The following is a 19,822-nucleotide window of genomic DNA, read 5'->3' on the forward strand; positions in this document are numbered from 1 at the left end:
AAACACAGCCATGTAACCAGCACCCGGATCAAGAAGCAGAACATTTCCTGTACTCTAGCACCTCCACTTGACAGCATGTTAAATTTCGAGGCCACCTGTCTTGCCTTAGTTTCATTCATTTAACAGATGTCTGTCCGAGAGCCTTCCCGTACTAGATGTTTCTTTAGAGTCCTATTTTGTCATTACTTTTTCCTGTTGGGAATTCTATCTCCAACGCCCGGGGAGTGTCCAGTGGGCAGAGATCATGTCAACAGAATGCCTGGCTTGAGCAGATGCCCAGGAAGTAGATTTTATTGAGTAAATTTTATTTTATTAACCTCTGTGTAATCTTTGGTTTTAGATCTCCCGGAGGGAGCAGTGAAAGGCCTCTGCAAATTATTCTGCTTGACTCTGCATCGATACAGGCGAGTCCCGATCAAAGGCCCAGTGTCCAGAGCAGTTTGTGCAGAAATGTGGTATAGGGTAGTGGTTAGAGCCCAGGCTTTGGAGCCAGACTGCCTGGGTCCTGGGCAAGTTACTGAACCTCTCTGTGCCTCAGTTTCCTCATCTGCAGAACAGGGATGATGCTTTTACCTACCTCATGGGTGGTTGTCAGTAAGAGTCAAGTTCTTGGAACGTTGCTTGCCACGTGGAGTGCTCAGTCTCTACGCTGGCACCGGTCATGTGTGTAAAAGCACTTGGCCTAGTTTGAGGCCTATAGTAAGTGTTCCCTAAATGTAGATGTTGCGCTTACAGCCTTAAGGCTCATTTGCCCTTATTAGTTGCTTCCAGAACTCTAAGATGAGGTAGATTTATCCAGTTACTTCCTAATCCCATCATCTATGACCCACTGGAATACAGTGCAGTCTAATTTTCCTGAGAAAGACCAGGCTTGGCCTAAGCCCCCTACCCCTGCCCCGAGTCCACATGTTCACCTTCCCCTTCTTTCCTCCTCCTAGAGATGCAGCCTCACGCAGGGCTCTGCAGGCAGCAATCCAGCAGTTGGCTGAGGCCCAGCCAGAAGCCACTGCTAAGAACCTTCTGCACTCTCTGCAGTCTTCAGGCATTGGCTCCAAAGCAGGTGTCCCCAGGTAAGAGGTAAAGGTGTGGCCCACTGGGGGTTGGTGGAGTCCTACTCGTGAGAAGCCGGTGCAGATGAGCAGGCGTGAACATGCCTGCCCCTTTCCCCTTTGCAACTCTGAGGGGCACCGGCAGTCTGCCTTCTGAATGGACGGAGAAGCCAAGATGTTAGGCCCAGTGGAGAAACCACTTTCCTGAGGAACAGGGTTGGGAAACCAGTGGAAGTAAGGCCATTTTAAGGAGAAACCAAATGCCCACTAGGCACTGAATGGAGGAAACCATCCTTTTGATTTATAGTTGTGAGTGCTAAGAGGTGGGAGTTTGGCACTCCTTGTCCTGAGTTGTCACAGATGATTTGTGGGGAACAAGTTTCCAGTTCCAGTTAGGTCAGTGGAGGGTCTTGCATAGCAGGCAGGGCCTTGCGGTGAGCATTTGTCCTCAAGATGGAGGCTGCTGCTCTGACCTCATCCCTCCCCTCCCCTCCCCTCCCCTCTCAGTAAGAGCAGTGGCTCGGCTGCCTTGCTGGCCCTGTCCTGGACCTGCCTACTGGTGCGCATTGTCTTTCCCTCGAGAGCCAAGCGGCAAGGAGACATCTGGAACAAACTGGTAGGTTCCCCGGGTCTTTTGAGTCGTGCCGGTCAGCTCTCTGCACAGAGTTGGGACATGTTTAAGCACCTTCTCTGGCCAGTGCTCTTAGTGCTGGGTGACCAGGCACTTTGAGTTACCCTGAGGTGTGTGACTTTGGTGGATGGGCATGAGTGCAGCATAATAACATTCGTCTATTTATCAAATATCTTTGAGCTTTCCTGGGCCAGGCATGGTGCTAGGCCCTGGGAATACAGTGATGAGCAAGAGAAACGTGGCCCCTGCCTTCATGGCATGTGTGGAAGACGTGACAGGCCAGAATGGGGAAGACAGGCAGAAAACAAGTAAACCAGAAAATACCAATTCTCTCCTCCCGTTCTATGCCTGCTCCTTCCACATTCCCTATCTTGCCTTTCAGCATGTCTGCTAACCAGAGATGGCCCAATAGGCCAGGTTGGGAGATTCTTTTGAATGTCTAGATATGCTTAGTGGAGGGCAAGAGGGATGGTCTTACGGTTTAACAAAAAAGGAGTCTGAGGATCTTGGTATGGATTTGACTCTTGGCCATGAGATTTGGCCAGATACCTAATTTTGGAGCCCATTTCCCATTGCTGCAAAAAATGGGGAAAAGTACCACTCACCCATCCACCTCAAAGAGTTGCCATGAAGATGGGCTCAGAAGAGGTGTGAAAGGGCTGTAGAAACTTACAGAGGGCTGTGCAGGTAAATGAGGAGTGAGCACCTCTGCCTGACACAGCCAGCTTGTAAGACTTATTGAGGCCTCATCCCTGGAAGCTTATCCAGCATACTTCTGGGGATGACCATAGATTGGCCATCAGCAATTGATGGAAGGATAAGAACACTGAAACCTCACAGGTAGTGGATATGCTGGAAAACCACCTTCAGAGTGTGGGTTCCATTGTTACCAAAAGGCCTTCTTGTAAGATGGTTTATCATGGGCTCCCTCACTAGCATGTCTCCAATGAATTCTTATAACCGTTATCCAAGGTAAGTCAGTGTGGGTTAGTGAGTGGGAGGGGTCAACCCCGGAGTGTTGTGTTTATGGGACAGGATGCATCAGGAGCTTGAAACCGTGGTGGTTTTTTCTGTGTCTTGAATCTGGGTTTTTCCTTTGCTCATTGCTGATGTTGACTATACACATAGGAGTAGTTCATTCAGTCCCTTCAGTATTTGTTGAGGGCCCCCTGCGCGTCGGGTGCTGTTCGAGGAGCTGAGGCTGAAACGGGACAGGTGAGAGGACCTTACTTTCTCATAGCTTTCAGTCGTGGGGAGAGGGTGGACACAAACAGGTCCACATATAAATGACAAGGTGTAGAGTCGTGCAGCAGAAAAGCAGGCAGGAGGATAGAGAGAGTGGGTGGACGGTGATGGTGGGAGGAAGGCCTTTGGAGGAGGTACCATTTGAGCAGAGACCTGAAGGATATGAAAGAAAAAACCATGCCCAGATTAAGGTTAGAACGTTCCAGGAAGAAAGAACAGCAATATAGTTCTGAATGTGATATCAGCAAGCTTAAAAAACTATTTTAATAATAATTTTTAAAAAAACGGTTCAGTATTCAACAGGTATAGAATAATATACCAGTTTCCTTCCCACCCCTTCCCTAGCCATCTCGGTCCCCCTCTATTACTAGTTTCTTATGTAGTAGAGGTATTCTCTGTGTATATGACTAAATAGACCTTTTTATACAAGTGGTAGCATACATACAAACTTTTTTCTTTCGCCTTGTGTTTTTTTCTTTAACTGGATTTAGAATTTGTTCCAGAGTATTTATATAGAGTTTCTCATTCTTTATGACTGTTTACTAATCCTTTGAGTGGATGTACCACGGTATATATAACTAGTTCCCTGTTTATGACCATTAATGTTGTTACAGTCTTTTATTATAAAAAATGTTGCCATGAATAACTTTGTACATCTGCCATTTTGTACACATGCAAATGGAGTTTGGCAGACTTCTTAAGCATGCCTTTTTTCTCAGGGTGGCAGTCCACACTGCTCCAGCGACCTTGGGTGTTCGTGGCACATACAGTCTCTGTGAGGCTTTTTTTTTTTTTTTTTAAATTTTTATTTATTTATTTATTTATGGCCGTGTTGGGTCTTCGTTTCTGTACGAGGGCTTTCTCCAGTTGCGGCAAGCGGGGGCCACTCTTCATCGCGGTGCGTGGGCCTCTCACTATCGCGGCCTCTCTTGTTGCGGAGCACAGGCTCCAGACGCGCAGGCTCAGCAATTGTGGCTCACGGGCCTAGTCGCTCCGCAGCATGTGGGATCTTCCCAGACCAGGGCTCGAACCCGTGTCCCCTGCATTGGCAGGCAGATTCTCAACCACTGCGCCACCAGGGAAGCCCTCTGTGAGGCTTTTTAATTGAGCACCAATTAGATGCTTCACTCTGGGTTGGATAGTGGGCTCCTCCGCAGGCAGGATCAGCATATCAGTGTTCACTTCTGTATCCACAGTGCCTAGCATAGTGACTGCCACTTCATCAGCGTTCATTGCTTGTAGAATTAATGAAGGAATAGTCAAGGCAGATGAAGAAATATATGAAACAGAGTGCTTATCCTTTTCCCACATGGCACTTAACCTTGCTGGAATTATGTATTCATTTGTGTGTTTATTTGTTTAGTATCTTTTTCTCCCTCTAGACTATGAGGTGCATGAAAGCAAGGACCATGTCTGTCTTATTCTCCAGGTGTTTTCATTGTCTGACTCGTAGCAGGTGCTCAACAAATACTTATTAAGGAAGTGCTTGAGTGAACAGATGTAATTCCAGGACAGGGTTAAGTGGGGGGGTGGGGGTGGGCAGGGGGTGGAGGGAAGAGGATCTGGCTGGAATTGAGTGGGAGAGGCCTGGCGGAGATGACCTCAGGTTCTGGCGGGCCTGACGAAGGTCTTGGGCAGGCTGTGAGGGCCATGGGACCTCCGCTCCCATTTCACGTCCGGACCTGAGCCTCCCTGTCCCTGCAGGTAGAGGTGCAGTGTCTGCTCCTGCTGGAGGTGCTGGGCGGCTCCCACAAGCACGCCGTGGATGGTGCTGTGAAGAAGCTCACCAAGCTGTGGAAAGAGGTGACAGGAGGCAGCAGGGTGGCGGGCATTTCTTCTTCCGCACCACCTCCACTGCCGTCTGATACACCTGCTTTACCCGTTCCTCTTCAGAACCCGGGGCTGGTGGAACAGTACTTGTCAGCCATTCTCAGCCTAGAACCCAACCAGAACTATGCAGCCATGCTGGGGCTGCTGGTGCAGTTCTGCACGAGCCACAAGGAGATGGACGTGGTCAATCGGCACAAGGCAAGTGGACTCTCTGGAGGAAAGGAGGGGGAGCTTGTTTTGCCCTGGTGGCCCCAGCTGCTGGCCTTATCTGAAGTTTGTTGGTTTTCTCACCTGAGACCCCAGCCTTTCATGGTGATATATGAACTTTGAGGAGTTGGAAAGTTTCCCCTCCAGTTGTGGCTTGGGATGGATCCTGCCATAGTTAACGGGATGATGATTTACCTGTTCATGCAGTCATTTATTCACCCACCACTGAGCATCTGCCTTGTGCCAAGCTCTGTGCCAGGTGTTGGGGATGCAGCAGTGCGTGAGGGAGCTGTGATCCCTTCCCTGGGCGGGACTGAATCTGAGGCGGCTGCCTTTAGACAGATCATCATCTCACTATCTGTGTGAGACACGCTGCAAAGGAAAAGCGCAAGAGGCTGTGATACTCTGTGGTTGGGACTTGCTCCCAGGAGCCATGGAAAGCTGTGGAAGGCTTTTAGATGGGGAATGACATGATCACTGGGATCTTCATGCTTGACACCGTGACATTTGGGGCACCGATTGGTATTTTTTAGAAGCACTCCCACAAGAGGGATCTCAGAACGTCAGGGTCTAACCAAGTCTCTGTATTCCCTAGAGTGCCCTGCTGGATTTTTATATGAAGAACATCTTGATGAGCAAAGTAAAGCCTCAGAAGTATCTGTTGGTGAGTGTGAGGTGGCCCTTACTCACCTGGGCAAGCTAAATCCCATTTTAAATTCTGTGATTCAGAACCATCCTTTATTCTTGGTCTGTTCCCACGAAGGCTGGGTGCCTGACTCCTTTCTCTTTGTAGGATAACTGTGCCCCTCTGCTCCGATACATGTCCCACTCGGAGTTTAAGGATCTGATATTGCCCACCATACAGAAGTCCTTACTGAGGAGTCCAGAGAATGTTCTTGAAAGTAGGTTCCTGCCAAACAGGATGGTGGGAGGGAGGTGAAGTTGCCTGATAAGCCGGGTCCCCACTACTTGGCAGCAGGAAGTGCTCGGGGCGGGGGGAGATGTATTCACTGTTTACCTCATTGGGCCCTTGGGAGAGAGATCAGGGACCCTTTTGAGAGTATGTTGAAAGTAATGGGCCCTCTTGCTGGAAGAATGCACAAAAGTATATGCACTTAAAATACTGCATACATTTTTGGAGGTCTAAGAACCTTCCGGAAACCAGGTTAAGAACCTCTGCTCTAGACAGTTTGACCTTGGTGTGGAGGTGGCACTTGAAACCATAGGATATGAGAGTTGAGTCTCTGTCTCTTTTTATCTTGGAAAGAGGTGTGGGTGGAATGTCAGAGGGGCAGTTTTTTGCTGATTGGGATGGGGCAGTATACAGCTTTACAGCAGAGCTGTGGGACAAAGGTGTGACCACCATGTGACCATACAGAGATGAAGAGTGGTCATGTCCTATGTGTCTACACAGCAGGCCTGAGCATTGGCTGGGGAGTCAGGCAGAAACGGGCATTTCCCCTGGAGGCCAACATGGTGCGTGCTTTCTGTCCCCCTCAGCTATCTCCAGTCTGTTGGCATCAGTGACTCTCGATCTCAGCCATTATGCCCTGGACATCGTGAAAGGACTGGCTGGTGAGTGTCCCAACCCCTCTCCAGCCCCTGGAACGGCACCTTGGGTTTTGGTTGTACTTGTCCCTATTGTACAAAAAGGGGTAGGAGACAGCTCAGTTTAGAAATAAACTACAGTTGCATAGTTTCTTTCCTGAGATCCTTTATAATGAGAACACAGAGCCAGGATTGAAGAGTTGGGAGCAGGGAAGACAAAGATGAGAGCCTGGCTACCCAGCTCTCGGCAGCTTCTGAGCTGCGGCTCTCCGTGTCCAGGTCAGCTGAAGTCCAACAGCCCCCGCCTGATGGATGAAGCCGTGCTGGCGCTGCAGAACCTGGTCCGCCAGTGCAGTGACTCCTCGGCGATGGAAGCCCTGGCCAGGCACCTGTTTGCTATCCTCGGAGGTGGGCAAGTCCTTCCCGGGCATGCCGATGGCCAAGGTGTGGCCTCTGGCATTCCTTGGGCACCGGGACCTGATGGGGGCTTGGTGCTCTGAGTTTGCTCGTGTCAAGAATGAACAGAAGCATGTGCAGATCAGTGTGGATGGGGGTGATCTCAGTTTTTAAGCATAGGCATTATCGTGTGCATAGGGGGAAAAAATAGAGGGAAATACACCAAAATGTTAATAATATTTTAGGTAGTGGGAACATGGGTGATTTTTAGATGTTGCTTTTATATTTTTTTCTGTTTGTCACATTTTCTGCAAGAACATATTATTTCTTTAGTTAGAAAAAAAAAAAAAAAAACCAGTACATGTGATGTACATGTAGCATGTTAAGCCCAGCTACACGATAGAAAGGCTGCTTCTGGAATCAGAAACTGTATCTTGATGTCATACACATGACTACCTTATTCACCCCCTCGGGAAATGTGGCAGATGTGAATTTTGAATCTTTGCTATCTCTCCTCTCAGGCTCGGAAGGAAAACTAACTATTGTAGCCCAGAAGATGAGCGTCCTCTCAGGTACAGAATTTCTCCACGGGTAGTAGGAAGTGTAGTTGTAGATGAGGTGTAACATAACTGTTAGGTAAGGTGAGTCCGTTGGATCTTGACACCTCTGACAGTTCTGGACATCCCAGTCTGGCTTCCGTGAAAGGCAGGACGTCTGACGGGGGATTGAGTGGGGGGTCAGTCATGGCCAGAGGAGAGGCATGGCTGCTGTGGAGGTGGGCAGCGACAGGAAGACTGGTGTGTCGGCAGCTTTGTGCTGACGAGGGGTTGAGCAGGGAATCCCCTGCCTTCCAGGGATCGGGAGTGTCAGTCATCACGTGGTGGCCGGGCCTTCCAGTCAAGTCCTGAGTGGGACCGTGGCTGAGCTGTTCATCCCCTTCCTCCAGCAAGAAGGTAATTGTGCACCATGGTGAGGGTGCAGCCTGGACCCATCCTTGACCCCCGGTTTTCACAGTTGGAGCCTGCCATGAACCCCTTCTGAAGGCCCTGCTTCCTATCCCTGAAGCATCACTGCTTCCTCTCCTTTTACTCCTACTTGCTTTCGCATGCAACTGGCAGTGACGTGACGTGGGTCTAAGACATAGGGCTGACTGGACTTCTGCTTCTTGCCCTAGTTCACGAAGGCACCTTGGTGCACGCCACCTCTGTCCTGGCTCTCTGGTGTAACCGGTTCACCACAGAAGTGCCCAAGAAGCTCACTGAATGGTTCAAGAAAGCCTTCAGCCTTAAAACCTCCACCTCTGCAGTGAGGCACGCCTATCTGCAGTGCATGTTGGTCTGCTTCCGAGGTGAGATGCTTCCCTCACAGAGGTGATCAAGGTGATCTTCAGGGTGTCATCACCATTCCAGGCTTTCCCTTTCTGTCCAGCTTTTTTTGCATCATTTCCTCCTGAGCCACTGGGAGCATCTAGCTTAGTCATCCATAAAGCCTAGAATCAGAGCCCAGTCTTCACAACAGATTCTGGCTTCTCCTCCTTATCAGACCTTCAGAATACAAAGCTTTATTCAGAGAGGACCCACAACCAGAACCTGTCACTCCGTTTTCTGAAATCATGGAGAAATGATTCTGATAAGACTGATTTATAAGGTGTAAATTATATAATCTTTACACTGGACCTATTAGAAACAACCACTGCCCTCGCTTCAGTGCTAACAAACCTGTCATTTGGGTGTGAGCATCTACCTCCTTCCCAAGCACAGTGAGGGGAAACTTCAAATCTGTAAGAGCTTGATCCCCAAGGTAAAAATCTCTAATATTGATGTCCACCTCTGAGATGGGCTCGTATTTCACTTAAAGTTTAAACTTATGATGACTGGGTTTAAAAAAATGTTTAGGAGACTCCAGAGCTGCCCCTAGAGAGGTGACCCCCCTCTGTACAGTGTCTGTACTTGTGTATCAGTTTGCAGTTTTGCTGCACTGATCGAACTTGATTTTAGATTGAGTTCTAAATAGCCAAGTCTTGGTTTAACCTAGGCTCTTTAGCTTGAGCTAGTTCTGCTTGATACTTCAAAAACAAACATAAACCTTTAAAATACAGATTTCTTGGATTCAAATCCATGGCATCATCCAAATGAAATACTTGTTTCACTGTGAAATACTCTACATACCAATTTAGTAATTAAGAAAACATGGGTTGGGACTTCCCTGGTGGTTCAGTGGTTAAGATGCCATGCTCCCAATGCAGGGGGCCCGGATTCGATCCCTGGTCGGGGAACTAAGATCCCACATGCTGCAACTAAGCCCGTGCACCGCAACGAAGACCCAGTGCAGCCTAAATACATACATACATACACACATACACACATACACACATACATACATGGGTTTAGCTATAGTTTTAGTAGGTTTCTACTTTTTTTTTTTTTTTTTTTTGAACAGAGTTTAGTTCATAGGTCAGCAGATTGGTTCTGGTTTTGGGATTTGGGTCTGGAGGTTGTCTGGTGTGGGAGAAGAGCCCCAGAGAGAAATTAGTCAACTTGAGGTTTGCCCTGGCTCTCCCTCAACCAGCTGTGTGGCCTTGGGCAACTCACTTCACCTCTCTTGGTCTGTTTCCTTATCCATCAAGTGAATACCTGGACTATTGGATTAGTAAGACCCCTTCTAGCTCTAGCTTTATGGTTGTAGAGTTTGATTTAAGCCCTAGATTCTAATTCCACTTATTTGAGATATTTGAAAGGTAACTGAAGGGTGTTAGCCAGTTCAGACATGGGTGAATAACTCCTTTCTCAAGTAGTCTTGCCATCCTTGCGATTGGGGTGTTCTGTAAGATGCTGGTCCTATCTCCACAGGTGACACACTGTTGCAGGCCCTGGACTTGTTGCCCTTGCTCATCCAGACAGTGGAGAAGGCAGCCTCCCAAAGCACTCAGGTTCCCGTAGTCACCGAAGGGGTCGCTGCTGCCTTGCTGCTCTCAAAGCTTTCGATGGCTGACTCACAGGCTGGTAAGAGTCCAGAGATGTCCAGGATGCTAGCAGACAAGGGCCTCTTTCAGAGTCCTTGGGAGGAGTGCCTTGATATTTAGGATTTTACAGGATTAGCTTGGCCGCTTACCACACTGGGCAGCTGTAGGGCCACTTGTCAACTGCAGGGATGGATTTTATCTACAAGCCCCTGTCCCGGAGCATTGGAGCAACAGGGCAAAGGAGGACAGTGACAGAGTCCCCTGGCTGCACCCCCACTGCACAGTGCAACGCTGAGGCTCATCCCTGCAGATGATAAGTGGGACTTTGTTTTTAATTGGTTATACATTTATAGGGTATAACATTAAAAGCTTCCCCTTAGCCATCCTGTCTTCCAGCCACTAAGTTTCCCTCCTTGGATAGTATTAACCAGTTTCGTGTCTAGAGATGGTCAATGTGTAATTGCCGAAACATGCTGGGTAACATACTATACATGCCATATTGTGTACTGAACACATCTTGGAAAAGATTCCAAAATCAATACAACAAAAAGAGCTTTCCTTTTTTTGTGGCTACATGGTATTCTGTGCTTGTTTAGTCTACATCCTACTCTGCATGGGGACATAGCTGAACTTATTCCTGTGGTTAGAAATGGAGTTCAGCTCTTTTCATATATATTATTGTGTGCCATCTGACTATATGCCAAGGCACTGGGCTACTTCTGTGGTGGGGAGGCAGAACATGACCCTGTTTCAGCAAATTTTAAGTTGCTTTACTCTACCGGGAGAGAGGATATGCAAAAGTTATCTGTTGTTTAAGGCAAAATGTGGCATAAGAGCAGTTTTGAAGGAGGGATTTCTTTTAGTTGAGGGGTTGGGTGTCAGGAAAAGCTTCATGAAGGAGGGAGCATTCGAACTAGGGCCCTGAGGGCTAGAAGGGTTTTCACTAGCTGGCCCAGTGTGAGTTCAAACGAGGGAAGGGCGGGGAAAGCACCACATGTGGACCTCAAGTAGTTCAGCCTGGCACCTGGAACAGGTGGGAATTCCAGGTGGGAAGCAGCTCATCTGGGCTCCTGTGGGCAGCAGAGAACCACCAAAGCTTTTCATATAGGCAATGCCACCAGAAGAACCGGTTAGTTCTCGGAACTGGAGGACAGTGAGCCTGGGAGTGACCCGCCCCCGCCGAGGGAGAACTCCTGCCTGCCGCAACAGCGGAGAGTCTGTCAGCAAAGCCAGCCCCCGCAGCTTCAGCATGGCGGGGACTAGCCCTGGCATGTGGGGAGCTGTGTGGTAGAGTGACCTTTTGTTTCTTGCAGAGGCCAAACTGAGCAATTTCTGGCAGCTGATTTTGGATGAGAAGAAGCAGGTTTTCACTTCTGACAAATTCCTGCTCATGGCTTCAGAGGATGGTGAGTCACTACCCCCTTAGTTGAAGTCGAGTTTGGGGCTGAGTCTCTCTGGTGGGTCTTCAGAGAGGATCCTTCCCTGACAGCCTGTTGTTTTGACCAGACAGCTCAGCAAAAACCTGGAGCAGAGTGATCTGGCAAACAGCTTAGCTTTTGTGGGAATGAATGTACTCCTGTGGGATGTGGAAGGCTAGGGAAATGGGAGGGAAGTGGGAGATTTGTGGAGACAGCACTATTAGTCGTGGAGCTGTGATATTAGGTGTGATTACAGCTGACTGGGTAATTGGTGCTGTCGTAGAGGTTTTCGTGTACTGAGAGGCAGCTGAGAAGCTCTGGTGAAGTGTGGCTGGCTCCACCCGCACCAGGAGATGGAAGAACTACTGGTTTCTATCTTGGCAGAGAAGGAACAGTTGATCTTTAAACGTATGTTTAAAATTCTAGGTTGCTTTAGAAGTATCTGCCGCTAATGGGTGATTGGAAAAGCCTTTTGACTGACAAATCACAACATTCTCTTAATGAGCTACAACTGTTAGTCGCTTCTGATGTTTAAAAAATGTTTAGCTAATTTTTGAATAGGAGATATATTCACATAATACAAAAAAAAAAAAGACCCAAGAGAGTCTACACTGAAAGTTATACCCTTGCTTTGATCTCTAGCCACCCATTGTTCCTGGCCATGGAGAACCAATTTTATCAGCTTCTTGTGTATCTTTGATATTTTATATTTATACCAATAAATAATCTTATGTATCAGTTCTCTGCCTTTTTTACACAAGTGTTAATATGCCTACTATATGCATTGTGCTGTCTAGATTTGGAAATCATTTCACGTCAGTATATAATGAGCGCTCTCATTCTTTTTTTAGAACTGCATAGTAATTTAAAAAAAATTATTTTATTGAAGTATAGTTGGACTTACAATGTGTTAATTTCTACTGTACAGCAAAGTGATTCAGTTATACGTATATATACATTCTTTTTCATATTCTGTTATCGTTTATCACAGGATATTGAATATATTTTTGCTTGTTCCAAAATACACGTGTGCCTATGGAGAACAGTATGGAGATTCCTTAAAAAACTAAAAATAGAACTACCACATGACCCAGCAATCCCACTACTGGGCATATACCCTGAGAAAACCATAATTCAAAAAGAGTCATGTATCACAATGTTCATTGCAGCTCTATTTACAATAGCCAGGACATGGAAGCAACCTAAGTGTCCATCGACAGATGAATGGATAAAGAAGATGTGGCACATATATACAATGGAATGTTACTCAGCCATAAACAGAAACGAAATTGAGTTATTTGTAGTGAGGTAGATGGACCTAGAGTCTGTCATACAGAGTGAAGTAAGTCAGAAAGAGAAAAACAAATACCGTATGCTAACACATACATGGAATCTAAAAAAAAAAAAAAAAAAAAAAAGGTTCTGAAGAACCTAGGGGCAGGACAGGAATAAAGGCGCAGATGTAGAGAATGGACTTGAGGACATGGGAAGGGGGAAGGGTAAGCTGGGACGAAGTGAGAGAGTGGCATGGACTTATATACACTACCAAATGTAAAATAGATAGCTAGTGGGAAGCAGCCGCATAGCACAGGGAGATCATCTCGGTGCTTTGTGATCACCTAGAGGGGTGGGATAGGGAGGGTGGGAGGAGACGCAAGAGGGAGGAGATACGGGGATATATGTATGTGTACAGCTGATTCACTTTGTTATAAAGCAGAAACTAACACACGATTGTAAAGCAATTATACTCAAAGATGTTTTTAAAAAAAAAAACAGAATACACATGTGTAGTCAGCAAAAAAGAAAATTCAGTAGATACATGTATATGTATAACTGAATCACTTTGCTGTACACCTGAAACTAACACAACATTGTTAATCAGCTATACTCCAATATAAAATAAAAACTTAAAAAAAAAATTCTAGTGAACTGTAATTTTACCTTTACATTTTGGTGTTCATTTTCCAGTTCTTCCCAGTTCTTTCTGGATGTGTTCTCTATTTTAAAAACACTTGTGCTGTTTCTGTCCCCCCCCAGCCCTCTGTACCGTGCTGCATCTGACAGAGAGACTGTTCCTTGACCATCCGCACAGACTCACAGGCAACAAAGTTCAGTACGTGGGGCTCGTTTACCTTTCCCCTTGGGCCAAGTGACACAAACCCTGACAGGAGCCTGAGACGTGGCGGTGTGTGAGGGGTGGGAGGCTGGCTGTGGAGAGCCCCATGCCTGGCCTTCCCCCAGGATGCCCTGTCCCTCTGCTGCAGGCAGTACCACCGGGCTCTGGTGGCGGTGCTCCTGAGCCGCACCTGGCACGTGCGCAGGCAGGCCCAGCAGACGGTTCGGAAGCTGCTGTCTGCTCTCGGGGGCTTCAAGCTGGCCTGCGGACTCCTGGAGGAGCTGAAGACTGTCCTCAGTTCTCACAAGGTCAGGGCATCTGGGCTGCAGAACTGGGGCTCACAGACCCCCTTAGCTGACCCTGCTTATGCTGTGGGATTTTAACTAGACTGCTCCTGGGCTGTTCTCACTCACTCAGACTCTGTGTGATGCCAGAATCTTCTGCCCTGCCCTGGAGTTTGGGTAACACCTTGTTTCATATAATTCCTTTTCCTTTTCAGATGCTTTTCTTTCTTCCCATGTTTTATGACATGTAGCTCAACCTTTTTATTCTTGAGTAATGGAAAAACACTTCATTTTTAAAGCACTTTATAATTTTTAAAGTGTTTTCTACCCATTGTCCCTTTCAGTTTTTCACAATGCCTTTAAAAGGCTGACAGGCTTACTACGCTTATTTTATATGAGTTGTCCAGGGTTCCGGTAGCTGAAATGACTTGCTCAGGGTCCCCCAGCCAGGGGGTGGCAGAACTGGGAGTTGACCCGCAAGACCCGGCTCCTAATTTCAGTGCTCTTTGTTCCCTGTTTCACTGCTTCCCTCCTTCCCTAAGCCTGCTTGAGGGATGTGGGCCAGTGACAGACTTGCAGTCTCAGGGTAGGTCCCCTGGACCAGTGTCTGTTGCCTTCTTTCCCCCTGTGGGCTGTTTTAGGTGCTTCCTTCTAGGCCCATCTCATAGCCTGTGGGTCCCAGTGCAGGGCACTGGGTGTCAGTATCCACACCAGCAGGGAGCCCAGAGAACAACATGAATGAGAGGCAGCTGCCTCCCTGGCATCTTCATCTCCTGTGTGCCAGGCCTGCACGGGGCTCTGAGCAGTGGGGCTCATGTGTTGTCTCCCCACAGGTGCTGCCCTTAGAGGCTCTGGTGACCGATGCTGGGGAGGTGACTGAGGCGGGCAAGGCCTACGTGCCTCCGCGGGTCCTGCAGGAGGCTCTGTGCATCATCTCTGGGGTGCCAGGGCTGGAAGGTGATGTCACCAACACGGAACAGCTGGCCCAGGAGATGCTGATCATCTCCCACCACCCGTCCTTAGGTGCGTGCCTGGGGCGGGTATTGGAGGGGCGGGGACTACGTTGTAGGAGCAGGCCGGGCAGAAGGCCTCAAAGAGCTCCCCTTTCCTTCAGTGGCTGTGCAGTCTGGCCTGTGGCCAGCACTTCTTGCCAGGATGAAGATCGATCCGGAAGCCTTCATTACCAGGCACCTGGATCAGATCATTCCCAGGATCACCACACAGAGCCCCCTGAACCAGGTAATTGGCGTGTGAGCTGGTTTTGGTCTCAGGTCAGAGTCCAGACAGGGAAGATTCAGAGAAACAGGGAAGGTGTGATGAAAAATGGGTTGAACCCTTGGGTTTCCTGTGGCAGAAAATGCAAACTAGTTTGAGCACAAGAGGGAACTTGCTTGTTCCCTCATCTAACTGGTAAGACCCAGGATGTGACTGGACAGGGACTCAGGTGTCTTCAGGACCTTGTAGGTGGTGTGTCTCCTGCTCTCTGTCCGTCTCTCTGTCTCATCCATCTGTGTACCATTTCTGCTTTCCACGGTATGGGCTCCATTCTCAGTCTCCACTTTTTAGTAGCAGGATAGCTATTCCAGGCTTACTTCTTGTCCCCAATCAGCTCCAGTGGGAAAAGCTTGCGTTTTCCAGTCATTTCAGCTGGCATGGGGTCTTACTGCCCTGGTTGACCTGACTTGGGTCTTGTGCTTATCCTGGGGCCCATCCTTCTGGTCTGGGTCACATGCCCACCTCTGGAGAGGGTGGGGTCAGCTCCACCTGAACCACAGAGATTGAGATTGAGATTGGGAGAGGAATGTGCCCCCCAAATCAAGGTGCTAGTACCAGGTAGGTACAGCTCGCTGAGAAGGCAGGCACACACTATAGTTGTCCACTCCAGTAGGCAGTGCTCAGAAAGAGCAGGCACTGGCAAGAAGAAGGGGAGCCAATTGCCTGGGGCATTTAGGTCTGGCAGGACCCCTCTCCAGTGCCAGCTGTGGCGCACACTGACCGTGTCTATGTTTGTCTGGCAGTCTTCCATGAATGCCATGGGCTCCCTCTCCATCCTGTCCCCAGACCGGGTCCTCCCTCAGCTCATCAGCACCGTCACCGCTGCTGTGCAGAACCCAGCGCTGTGCCAGGTGACACGGGAGGAGTTTGCTATTATGCAGACCCCTGCCGGGGAGCTGTACGACAAATCCATCATCCAGAGGTGAGCCCCCACTCATGGGCTCAATAGCCCCAAGCCTTAGTTTTCTTTTTTTTCTCTTTCCTTTTTTTTTTTTTTCCCAATTAATTAATTTATTTGGCTGCGTTGGGTCTTAGTTGCAGCACGCGGGATCTTTAATGGCGGCACGCGGGATCTTTCCCTGCGGCACGCGGCCTCTTGGTTGCCGCGCACGGGCTTCTTTCTAGTTGTGGCACATGGGCTCTAGAGTGCGCGGGCTCAGTAGTTGTGGTGCGTGGGCTCAGTTGCCCCGTGGCATGTGAGATCTTAGTTCCCCAACCAGGGATTGAATTTGTGTCCCCTGCATTGGAAGGTGGATTCTTAACCACTGGACCACCAGAGAAGTGCCTGTCAGATGGAGACTATGTGTCCTTTGTCGGGTCTTGTGAGGAGTAAATGAAACAATCTGTTCATTGGAGGGGTGCTTGCTGTGTTCTAGGCACAGTACTTAGGCCCAGGATACAAGAGCATGTAGAGTATCCAGCACTTTCCTGGTGCATATGACTTAAAAGCTAGCTGGGGTTTTATGGCTGGTGGGAGGCTGAAGGGCCTGGTGGCTGTTTTGAACCTGGCTGATCACCTGCTCTGGTGTTTCAGTGCCCAGCAGGACAGCATAAAAAAGGCCAACATGAAGCGAGAGAACAAAGCTTACTCCTTCAAGGAGCAGATCATCGAGCTGGAGCTGAAGGAGGTGGGTACATGGAGGCCTCACACGTGGGGTGGCCTCAGGCTGGTCCCTTGGGTCATCCTGACCCATGGCACACTCCTCCGACCTCCCCACTGATCCTGAGTCCTCCTGCCACACTCTTTATCTGCCCTTTCTCGGGTAGCTTTCTCTACCCCCAACTCAAGGAAAACAAATTTTTCTCCCTGCTGGCAGTAGTTCATGTATTTCCTCTGCTAAGTGGTGTTGCTTGATTCCATGCCTGTCCCCCCAGCTCCTGGAAGGCCGGGACCTATCTGTCCTCCTGATAGTAGGCACAGGGCCTGGCACAGTGTAGCCGCTGGGCGTGGTTCATCGCTGTATTCGGCAGTGACAGAACTGGTTCTGACAGGCGCAAAGCACACAGGGCTCTTTCCTGTCTCAGAGCCTTTGTTTGCTCCTCCCTCGGTTTTTTGTGTTTTTTTTTGTTTGTTTTTTTTCCTCCCTCAGTCTTTACAAGGCTGGGTTCTTGTCTTCCACATCTCTGCCCACATATCCCCTTCGCAGAGAGGTGACCCCTCTGCCCACCCTATCCAGAGTAGACACCGCGCCTCTTCTCATTTGCTATGCATCATATTTATTCCTTTCATAACATTTGTCATGATCTGAAGTCACCTTGTTTATGTATCTGTTTCCCTGTTCGTTGTCTACCTGCACCCACTAGATCGTCAGTTCTGTGAGGATAAAGACTTGGTCTTGTTCTCACGGTCTCCCCAGCATCTAGAACAGTGCCTGGCACCATGTAGGTGCTAAGTAAAGACTTATCAAATGAATGAGTGCTCTCGGTCTTTGCAAGGCTTTAGCTTATACTGGAAGAGAGTGTCTGTAGGGCGGGCTGGCAGGAGGGGAGGCTGAAGCTGCATGGCTACCAGAATACCCTTTTCAGCACCTGGAGGGACTTTTCATTTCTCTAATGTATAAAGGCCCTTCTTGTGTTTGTTAGTAGAGAATCAAGCAAGAAATCGCCTCTCTACTGCTCTCTCTGTTCTGTAGAAACCAGGTGGCTGTGGACTTGTGGGGGTAGGGGAGGCCACATGGCAGGTTGAGGGGCCAGGTCACAGACGTAGAGCTGTCCTGGTGCTGACTGGGGAGCTGAGCGTGCCCCGCTTGGTGGGAGGGAGGGAGTTCCCTTCCCTGGACATGGATTTGCTTTGCTTGTTCCCTTCAGGAGATAAAGAAGAAGAAAGGCATAAAAGAGGAGGTGCAGCTGACCAGCAAACAGAAGGAGATGCTGCAGGCCCAGCTGGACAAGGAGGCGCAGGTCCGGAGGCGGCTGCAGGAGGTAAGCAGGTGCTGCCACAACACGCCTGCGCCACGAGAGTGCTGGGCCGCCTGGGGCAGGGCCCCGCTCACTGGCCTTCTGGGGTGACTCTGCTTACAGCTGGACAGTGAACTGGAGGTGGCGTTAGGACTGCTGGACACCATCCTGGCCAAGAACCCGTCCGGCCTGACCCAGTACATCCCTGTCCTGGTCGACTCTTTCCTGCCCTTGTTGAAATCTCCCCTCGCTGCTCCCAGGATCAAGAACCCTTTCCTGTCCTTGGCTGCCTGTGTCATGACCCCTAGGCTCAAGGCTTTGGGTTAGTCCTCGTTGGCTGGCTGTGGGCATGACCCTGGGGCAGGATGGGGGTGGACAGAGATGCCCCCGAGTGCTCGTGGGGAGGCATGCAGTGACCTAGGCTACTGACTTGTTTTCCTATGGATGCAGCCTCGGGCATCTCAAGCTGCGTATCCTTGGGAGCACACAGTGCCGCCTCCTCTCTCCCGTTTTATGTCTTCTGAGTCTTCATTCTGAGGGCCAAGTTTTAGATGCTAGTCGATGATCTTTCTGTAGCGTTTTTTTTTTTTTTTTTTTAATTTATCTTATTTATTTATTTATTTTTGGCTGCGTTGGGTCTTCGTTGCTGTGCGCAGGCTTTCTCTAGTTGTGGCGAGTGGGGGCTACTCTTCTTCTCAGTGCGCGGGCTTCTCATTGCGGTGTCTTCTCTTGTTGCAGAGCAAGGGCTCTAGACGCGCGGGCTTCAGTAGTTGTGGCGCACGGGCTTAGTTGCTCCGCGGCATGTGGGATCTTCCTGGACCAGGGGTCGAACCCCTGTCCCCTGCATTGGCAGGAGGATTCTTAACCGCTGCGCCACCAGGGAAGCCCTGTAGCAGTTTTAAATTCAGTGGCAGTGGGATGGTTTGGTGCCACGTGGCCTGTCTGTGTAGCCCAGAGCTCCTGAGCGGCCATGTGTGGATGACCAGAGGTCTCTGTGGCCTTTAGCTTTCTGTTGCCTGTGGAGAAACAAAGACCAGGTGGGGTGGCTGGGAATTGTGGAGGCCTCGCTTTATGGGTTGTTTAACGACCTTGAGGGTGAACATACCTTGAGCCTGAGGGGTATGTTCCCTTTAGGGTGAGGCTGGAGTCAGGCGGTACACATAGAACCTGCCGGAAGTATTACCTGGCTGGCTGCGCTGTTGCATGGAAGGTGGGAGGACCACATGGATAGAGCTGAATAACTCCCAACTGAATAACCCTTGGGTGGCTCATGCCTCCTCTCAGCGCACTTTTAATTCCTTAGTGTCAGAAGGGTATCTCCTTGCCGGACTGCCTACCCTTTGGCGCTGTCATGGAGATGAAATGAGAAATTAGGTTGAGGATACTTAGGCAGAGCAGAATTGATTACTATTAAGTTAGAGGGACATGGCATCTCTGCCCTGGGTCCCTGGTTTGCACCTGGGCCAGATTCTGTGTCTTTGCAAGGGTCATCCCCTGCTGGGTCCCTTCTCTTGGACACAGGAACTTTGGTGAGCCACGTGACTCTGCGCCTGCTGAAGCCAGAATGTGCCCTGGATAAGTCATGGTGCCAGGAAGAGCTGTCGGTGGCCGTGAAGAGGGCGGTGACCCTGCTGCACAGTCACACCATCACCAGCAGGGCAGGCAAGGGAGAACCAGGTAAGGGACAGGACAGACAAAGGGCACGAGGCGGTATGAACCGTGCAGGGATTGCACGAGCTATGGCGTCCCGTCCCCCAGGGCTTCCTGAGGCTGTAGCCTCCAGTGAGTCTCTTCCCTCCCTGGCCTTGATTTCCTCATCTGAAAAAGGGGGGGATGGACGATTTTTGAGTCTGGTCCCTGGTATTCTGAGTCACTGTGACCCCCATTGAGGGTTTAGTTCTTGCCATTGGAAGCTACTTGTCTGTTTTGTTTTGTTTTGTTTTATTTATTTATTTATTTATTT

The 19,822-nt window shown here is 49.3% G+C and overlaps 1 protein-coding gene across 2 annotated transcripts in view; it reads left to right on the forward strand.

Annotated features, from left to right (window-relative positions):
- The window catches only part of GCN1 (GCN1 activator of EIF2AK4), a 56,323-nt gene that overhangs the window by 7,950 nt on the left and 28,551 nt on the right, over positions 1-19,822 (forward strand). The window contains exons 3-25 of one of the 2 annotated variants that reach the window (XM_061170392.1): positions 341-404; positions 939-1,070; positions 1,557-1,665; positions 4,630-4,728; positions 4,819-4,953; positions 5,558-5,626; positions 5,756-5,864; positions 6,463-6,537; positions 6,790-6,918; positions 7,428-7,478; positions 7,761-7,859; positions 8,081-8,254; positions 9,756-9,908; positions 11,182-11,274; positions 13,324-13,399; positions 13,551-13,710; positions 14,520-14,709; positions 14,783-14,925; positions 15,705-15,883; positions 16,496-16,589; positions 17,770-17,883; positions 17,983-18,181; positions 19,381-19,536. In XM_061170392.1, the coding sequence (XP_061026375.1) occupies positions 341-404; positions 939-1,070; positions 1,557-1,665; positions 4,630-4,728; positions 4,819-4,953; positions 5,558-5,626; positions 5,756-5,864; positions 6,463-6,537; positions 6,790-6,918; positions 7,428-7,478; positions 7,761-7,859; positions 8,081-8,254; positions 9,756-9,908; positions 11,182-11,274; positions 13,324-13,399; positions 13,551-13,710; positions 14,520-14,709; positions 14,783-14,925; positions 15,705-15,883; positions 16,496-16,589; positions 17,770-17,883; positions 17,983-18,181; positions 19,381-19,536 (2,802 nt within the window). The remainder of the gene's footprint in view (positions 1-340; positions 405-938; positions 1,071-1,556; positions 1,666-4,629; positions 4,729-4,818; positions 4,954-5,557; positions 5,627-5,755; positions 5,865-6,462; positions 6,538-6,789; positions 6,919-7,427; positions 7,479-7,760; positions 7,860-8,080; positions 8,255-9,755; positions 9,909-11,181; positions 11,275-13,323; positions 13,400-13,550; positions 13,711-14,519; positions 14,710-14,782; positions 14,926-15,704; positions 15,884-16,495; positions 16,590-17,769; positions 17,884-17,982; positions 18,182-19,380; positions 19,537-19,822) is intronic. The other variant, XM_061170393.1, reaches the window with a different exon arrangement.

The sequence above is a fragment of the Eubalaena glacialis genome, chromosome 15, assembly GCF_028564815.1.
Source record: "Eubalaena glacialis isolate mEubGla1 chromosome 15, mEubGla1.1.hap2.+ XY, whole genome shotgun sequence".
In the NCBI taxonomy this organism is placed as follows: domain Eukaryota; kingdom Metazoa; phylum Chordata; class Mammalia; order Artiodactyla; family Balaenidae; genus Eubalaena; species Eubalaena glacialis.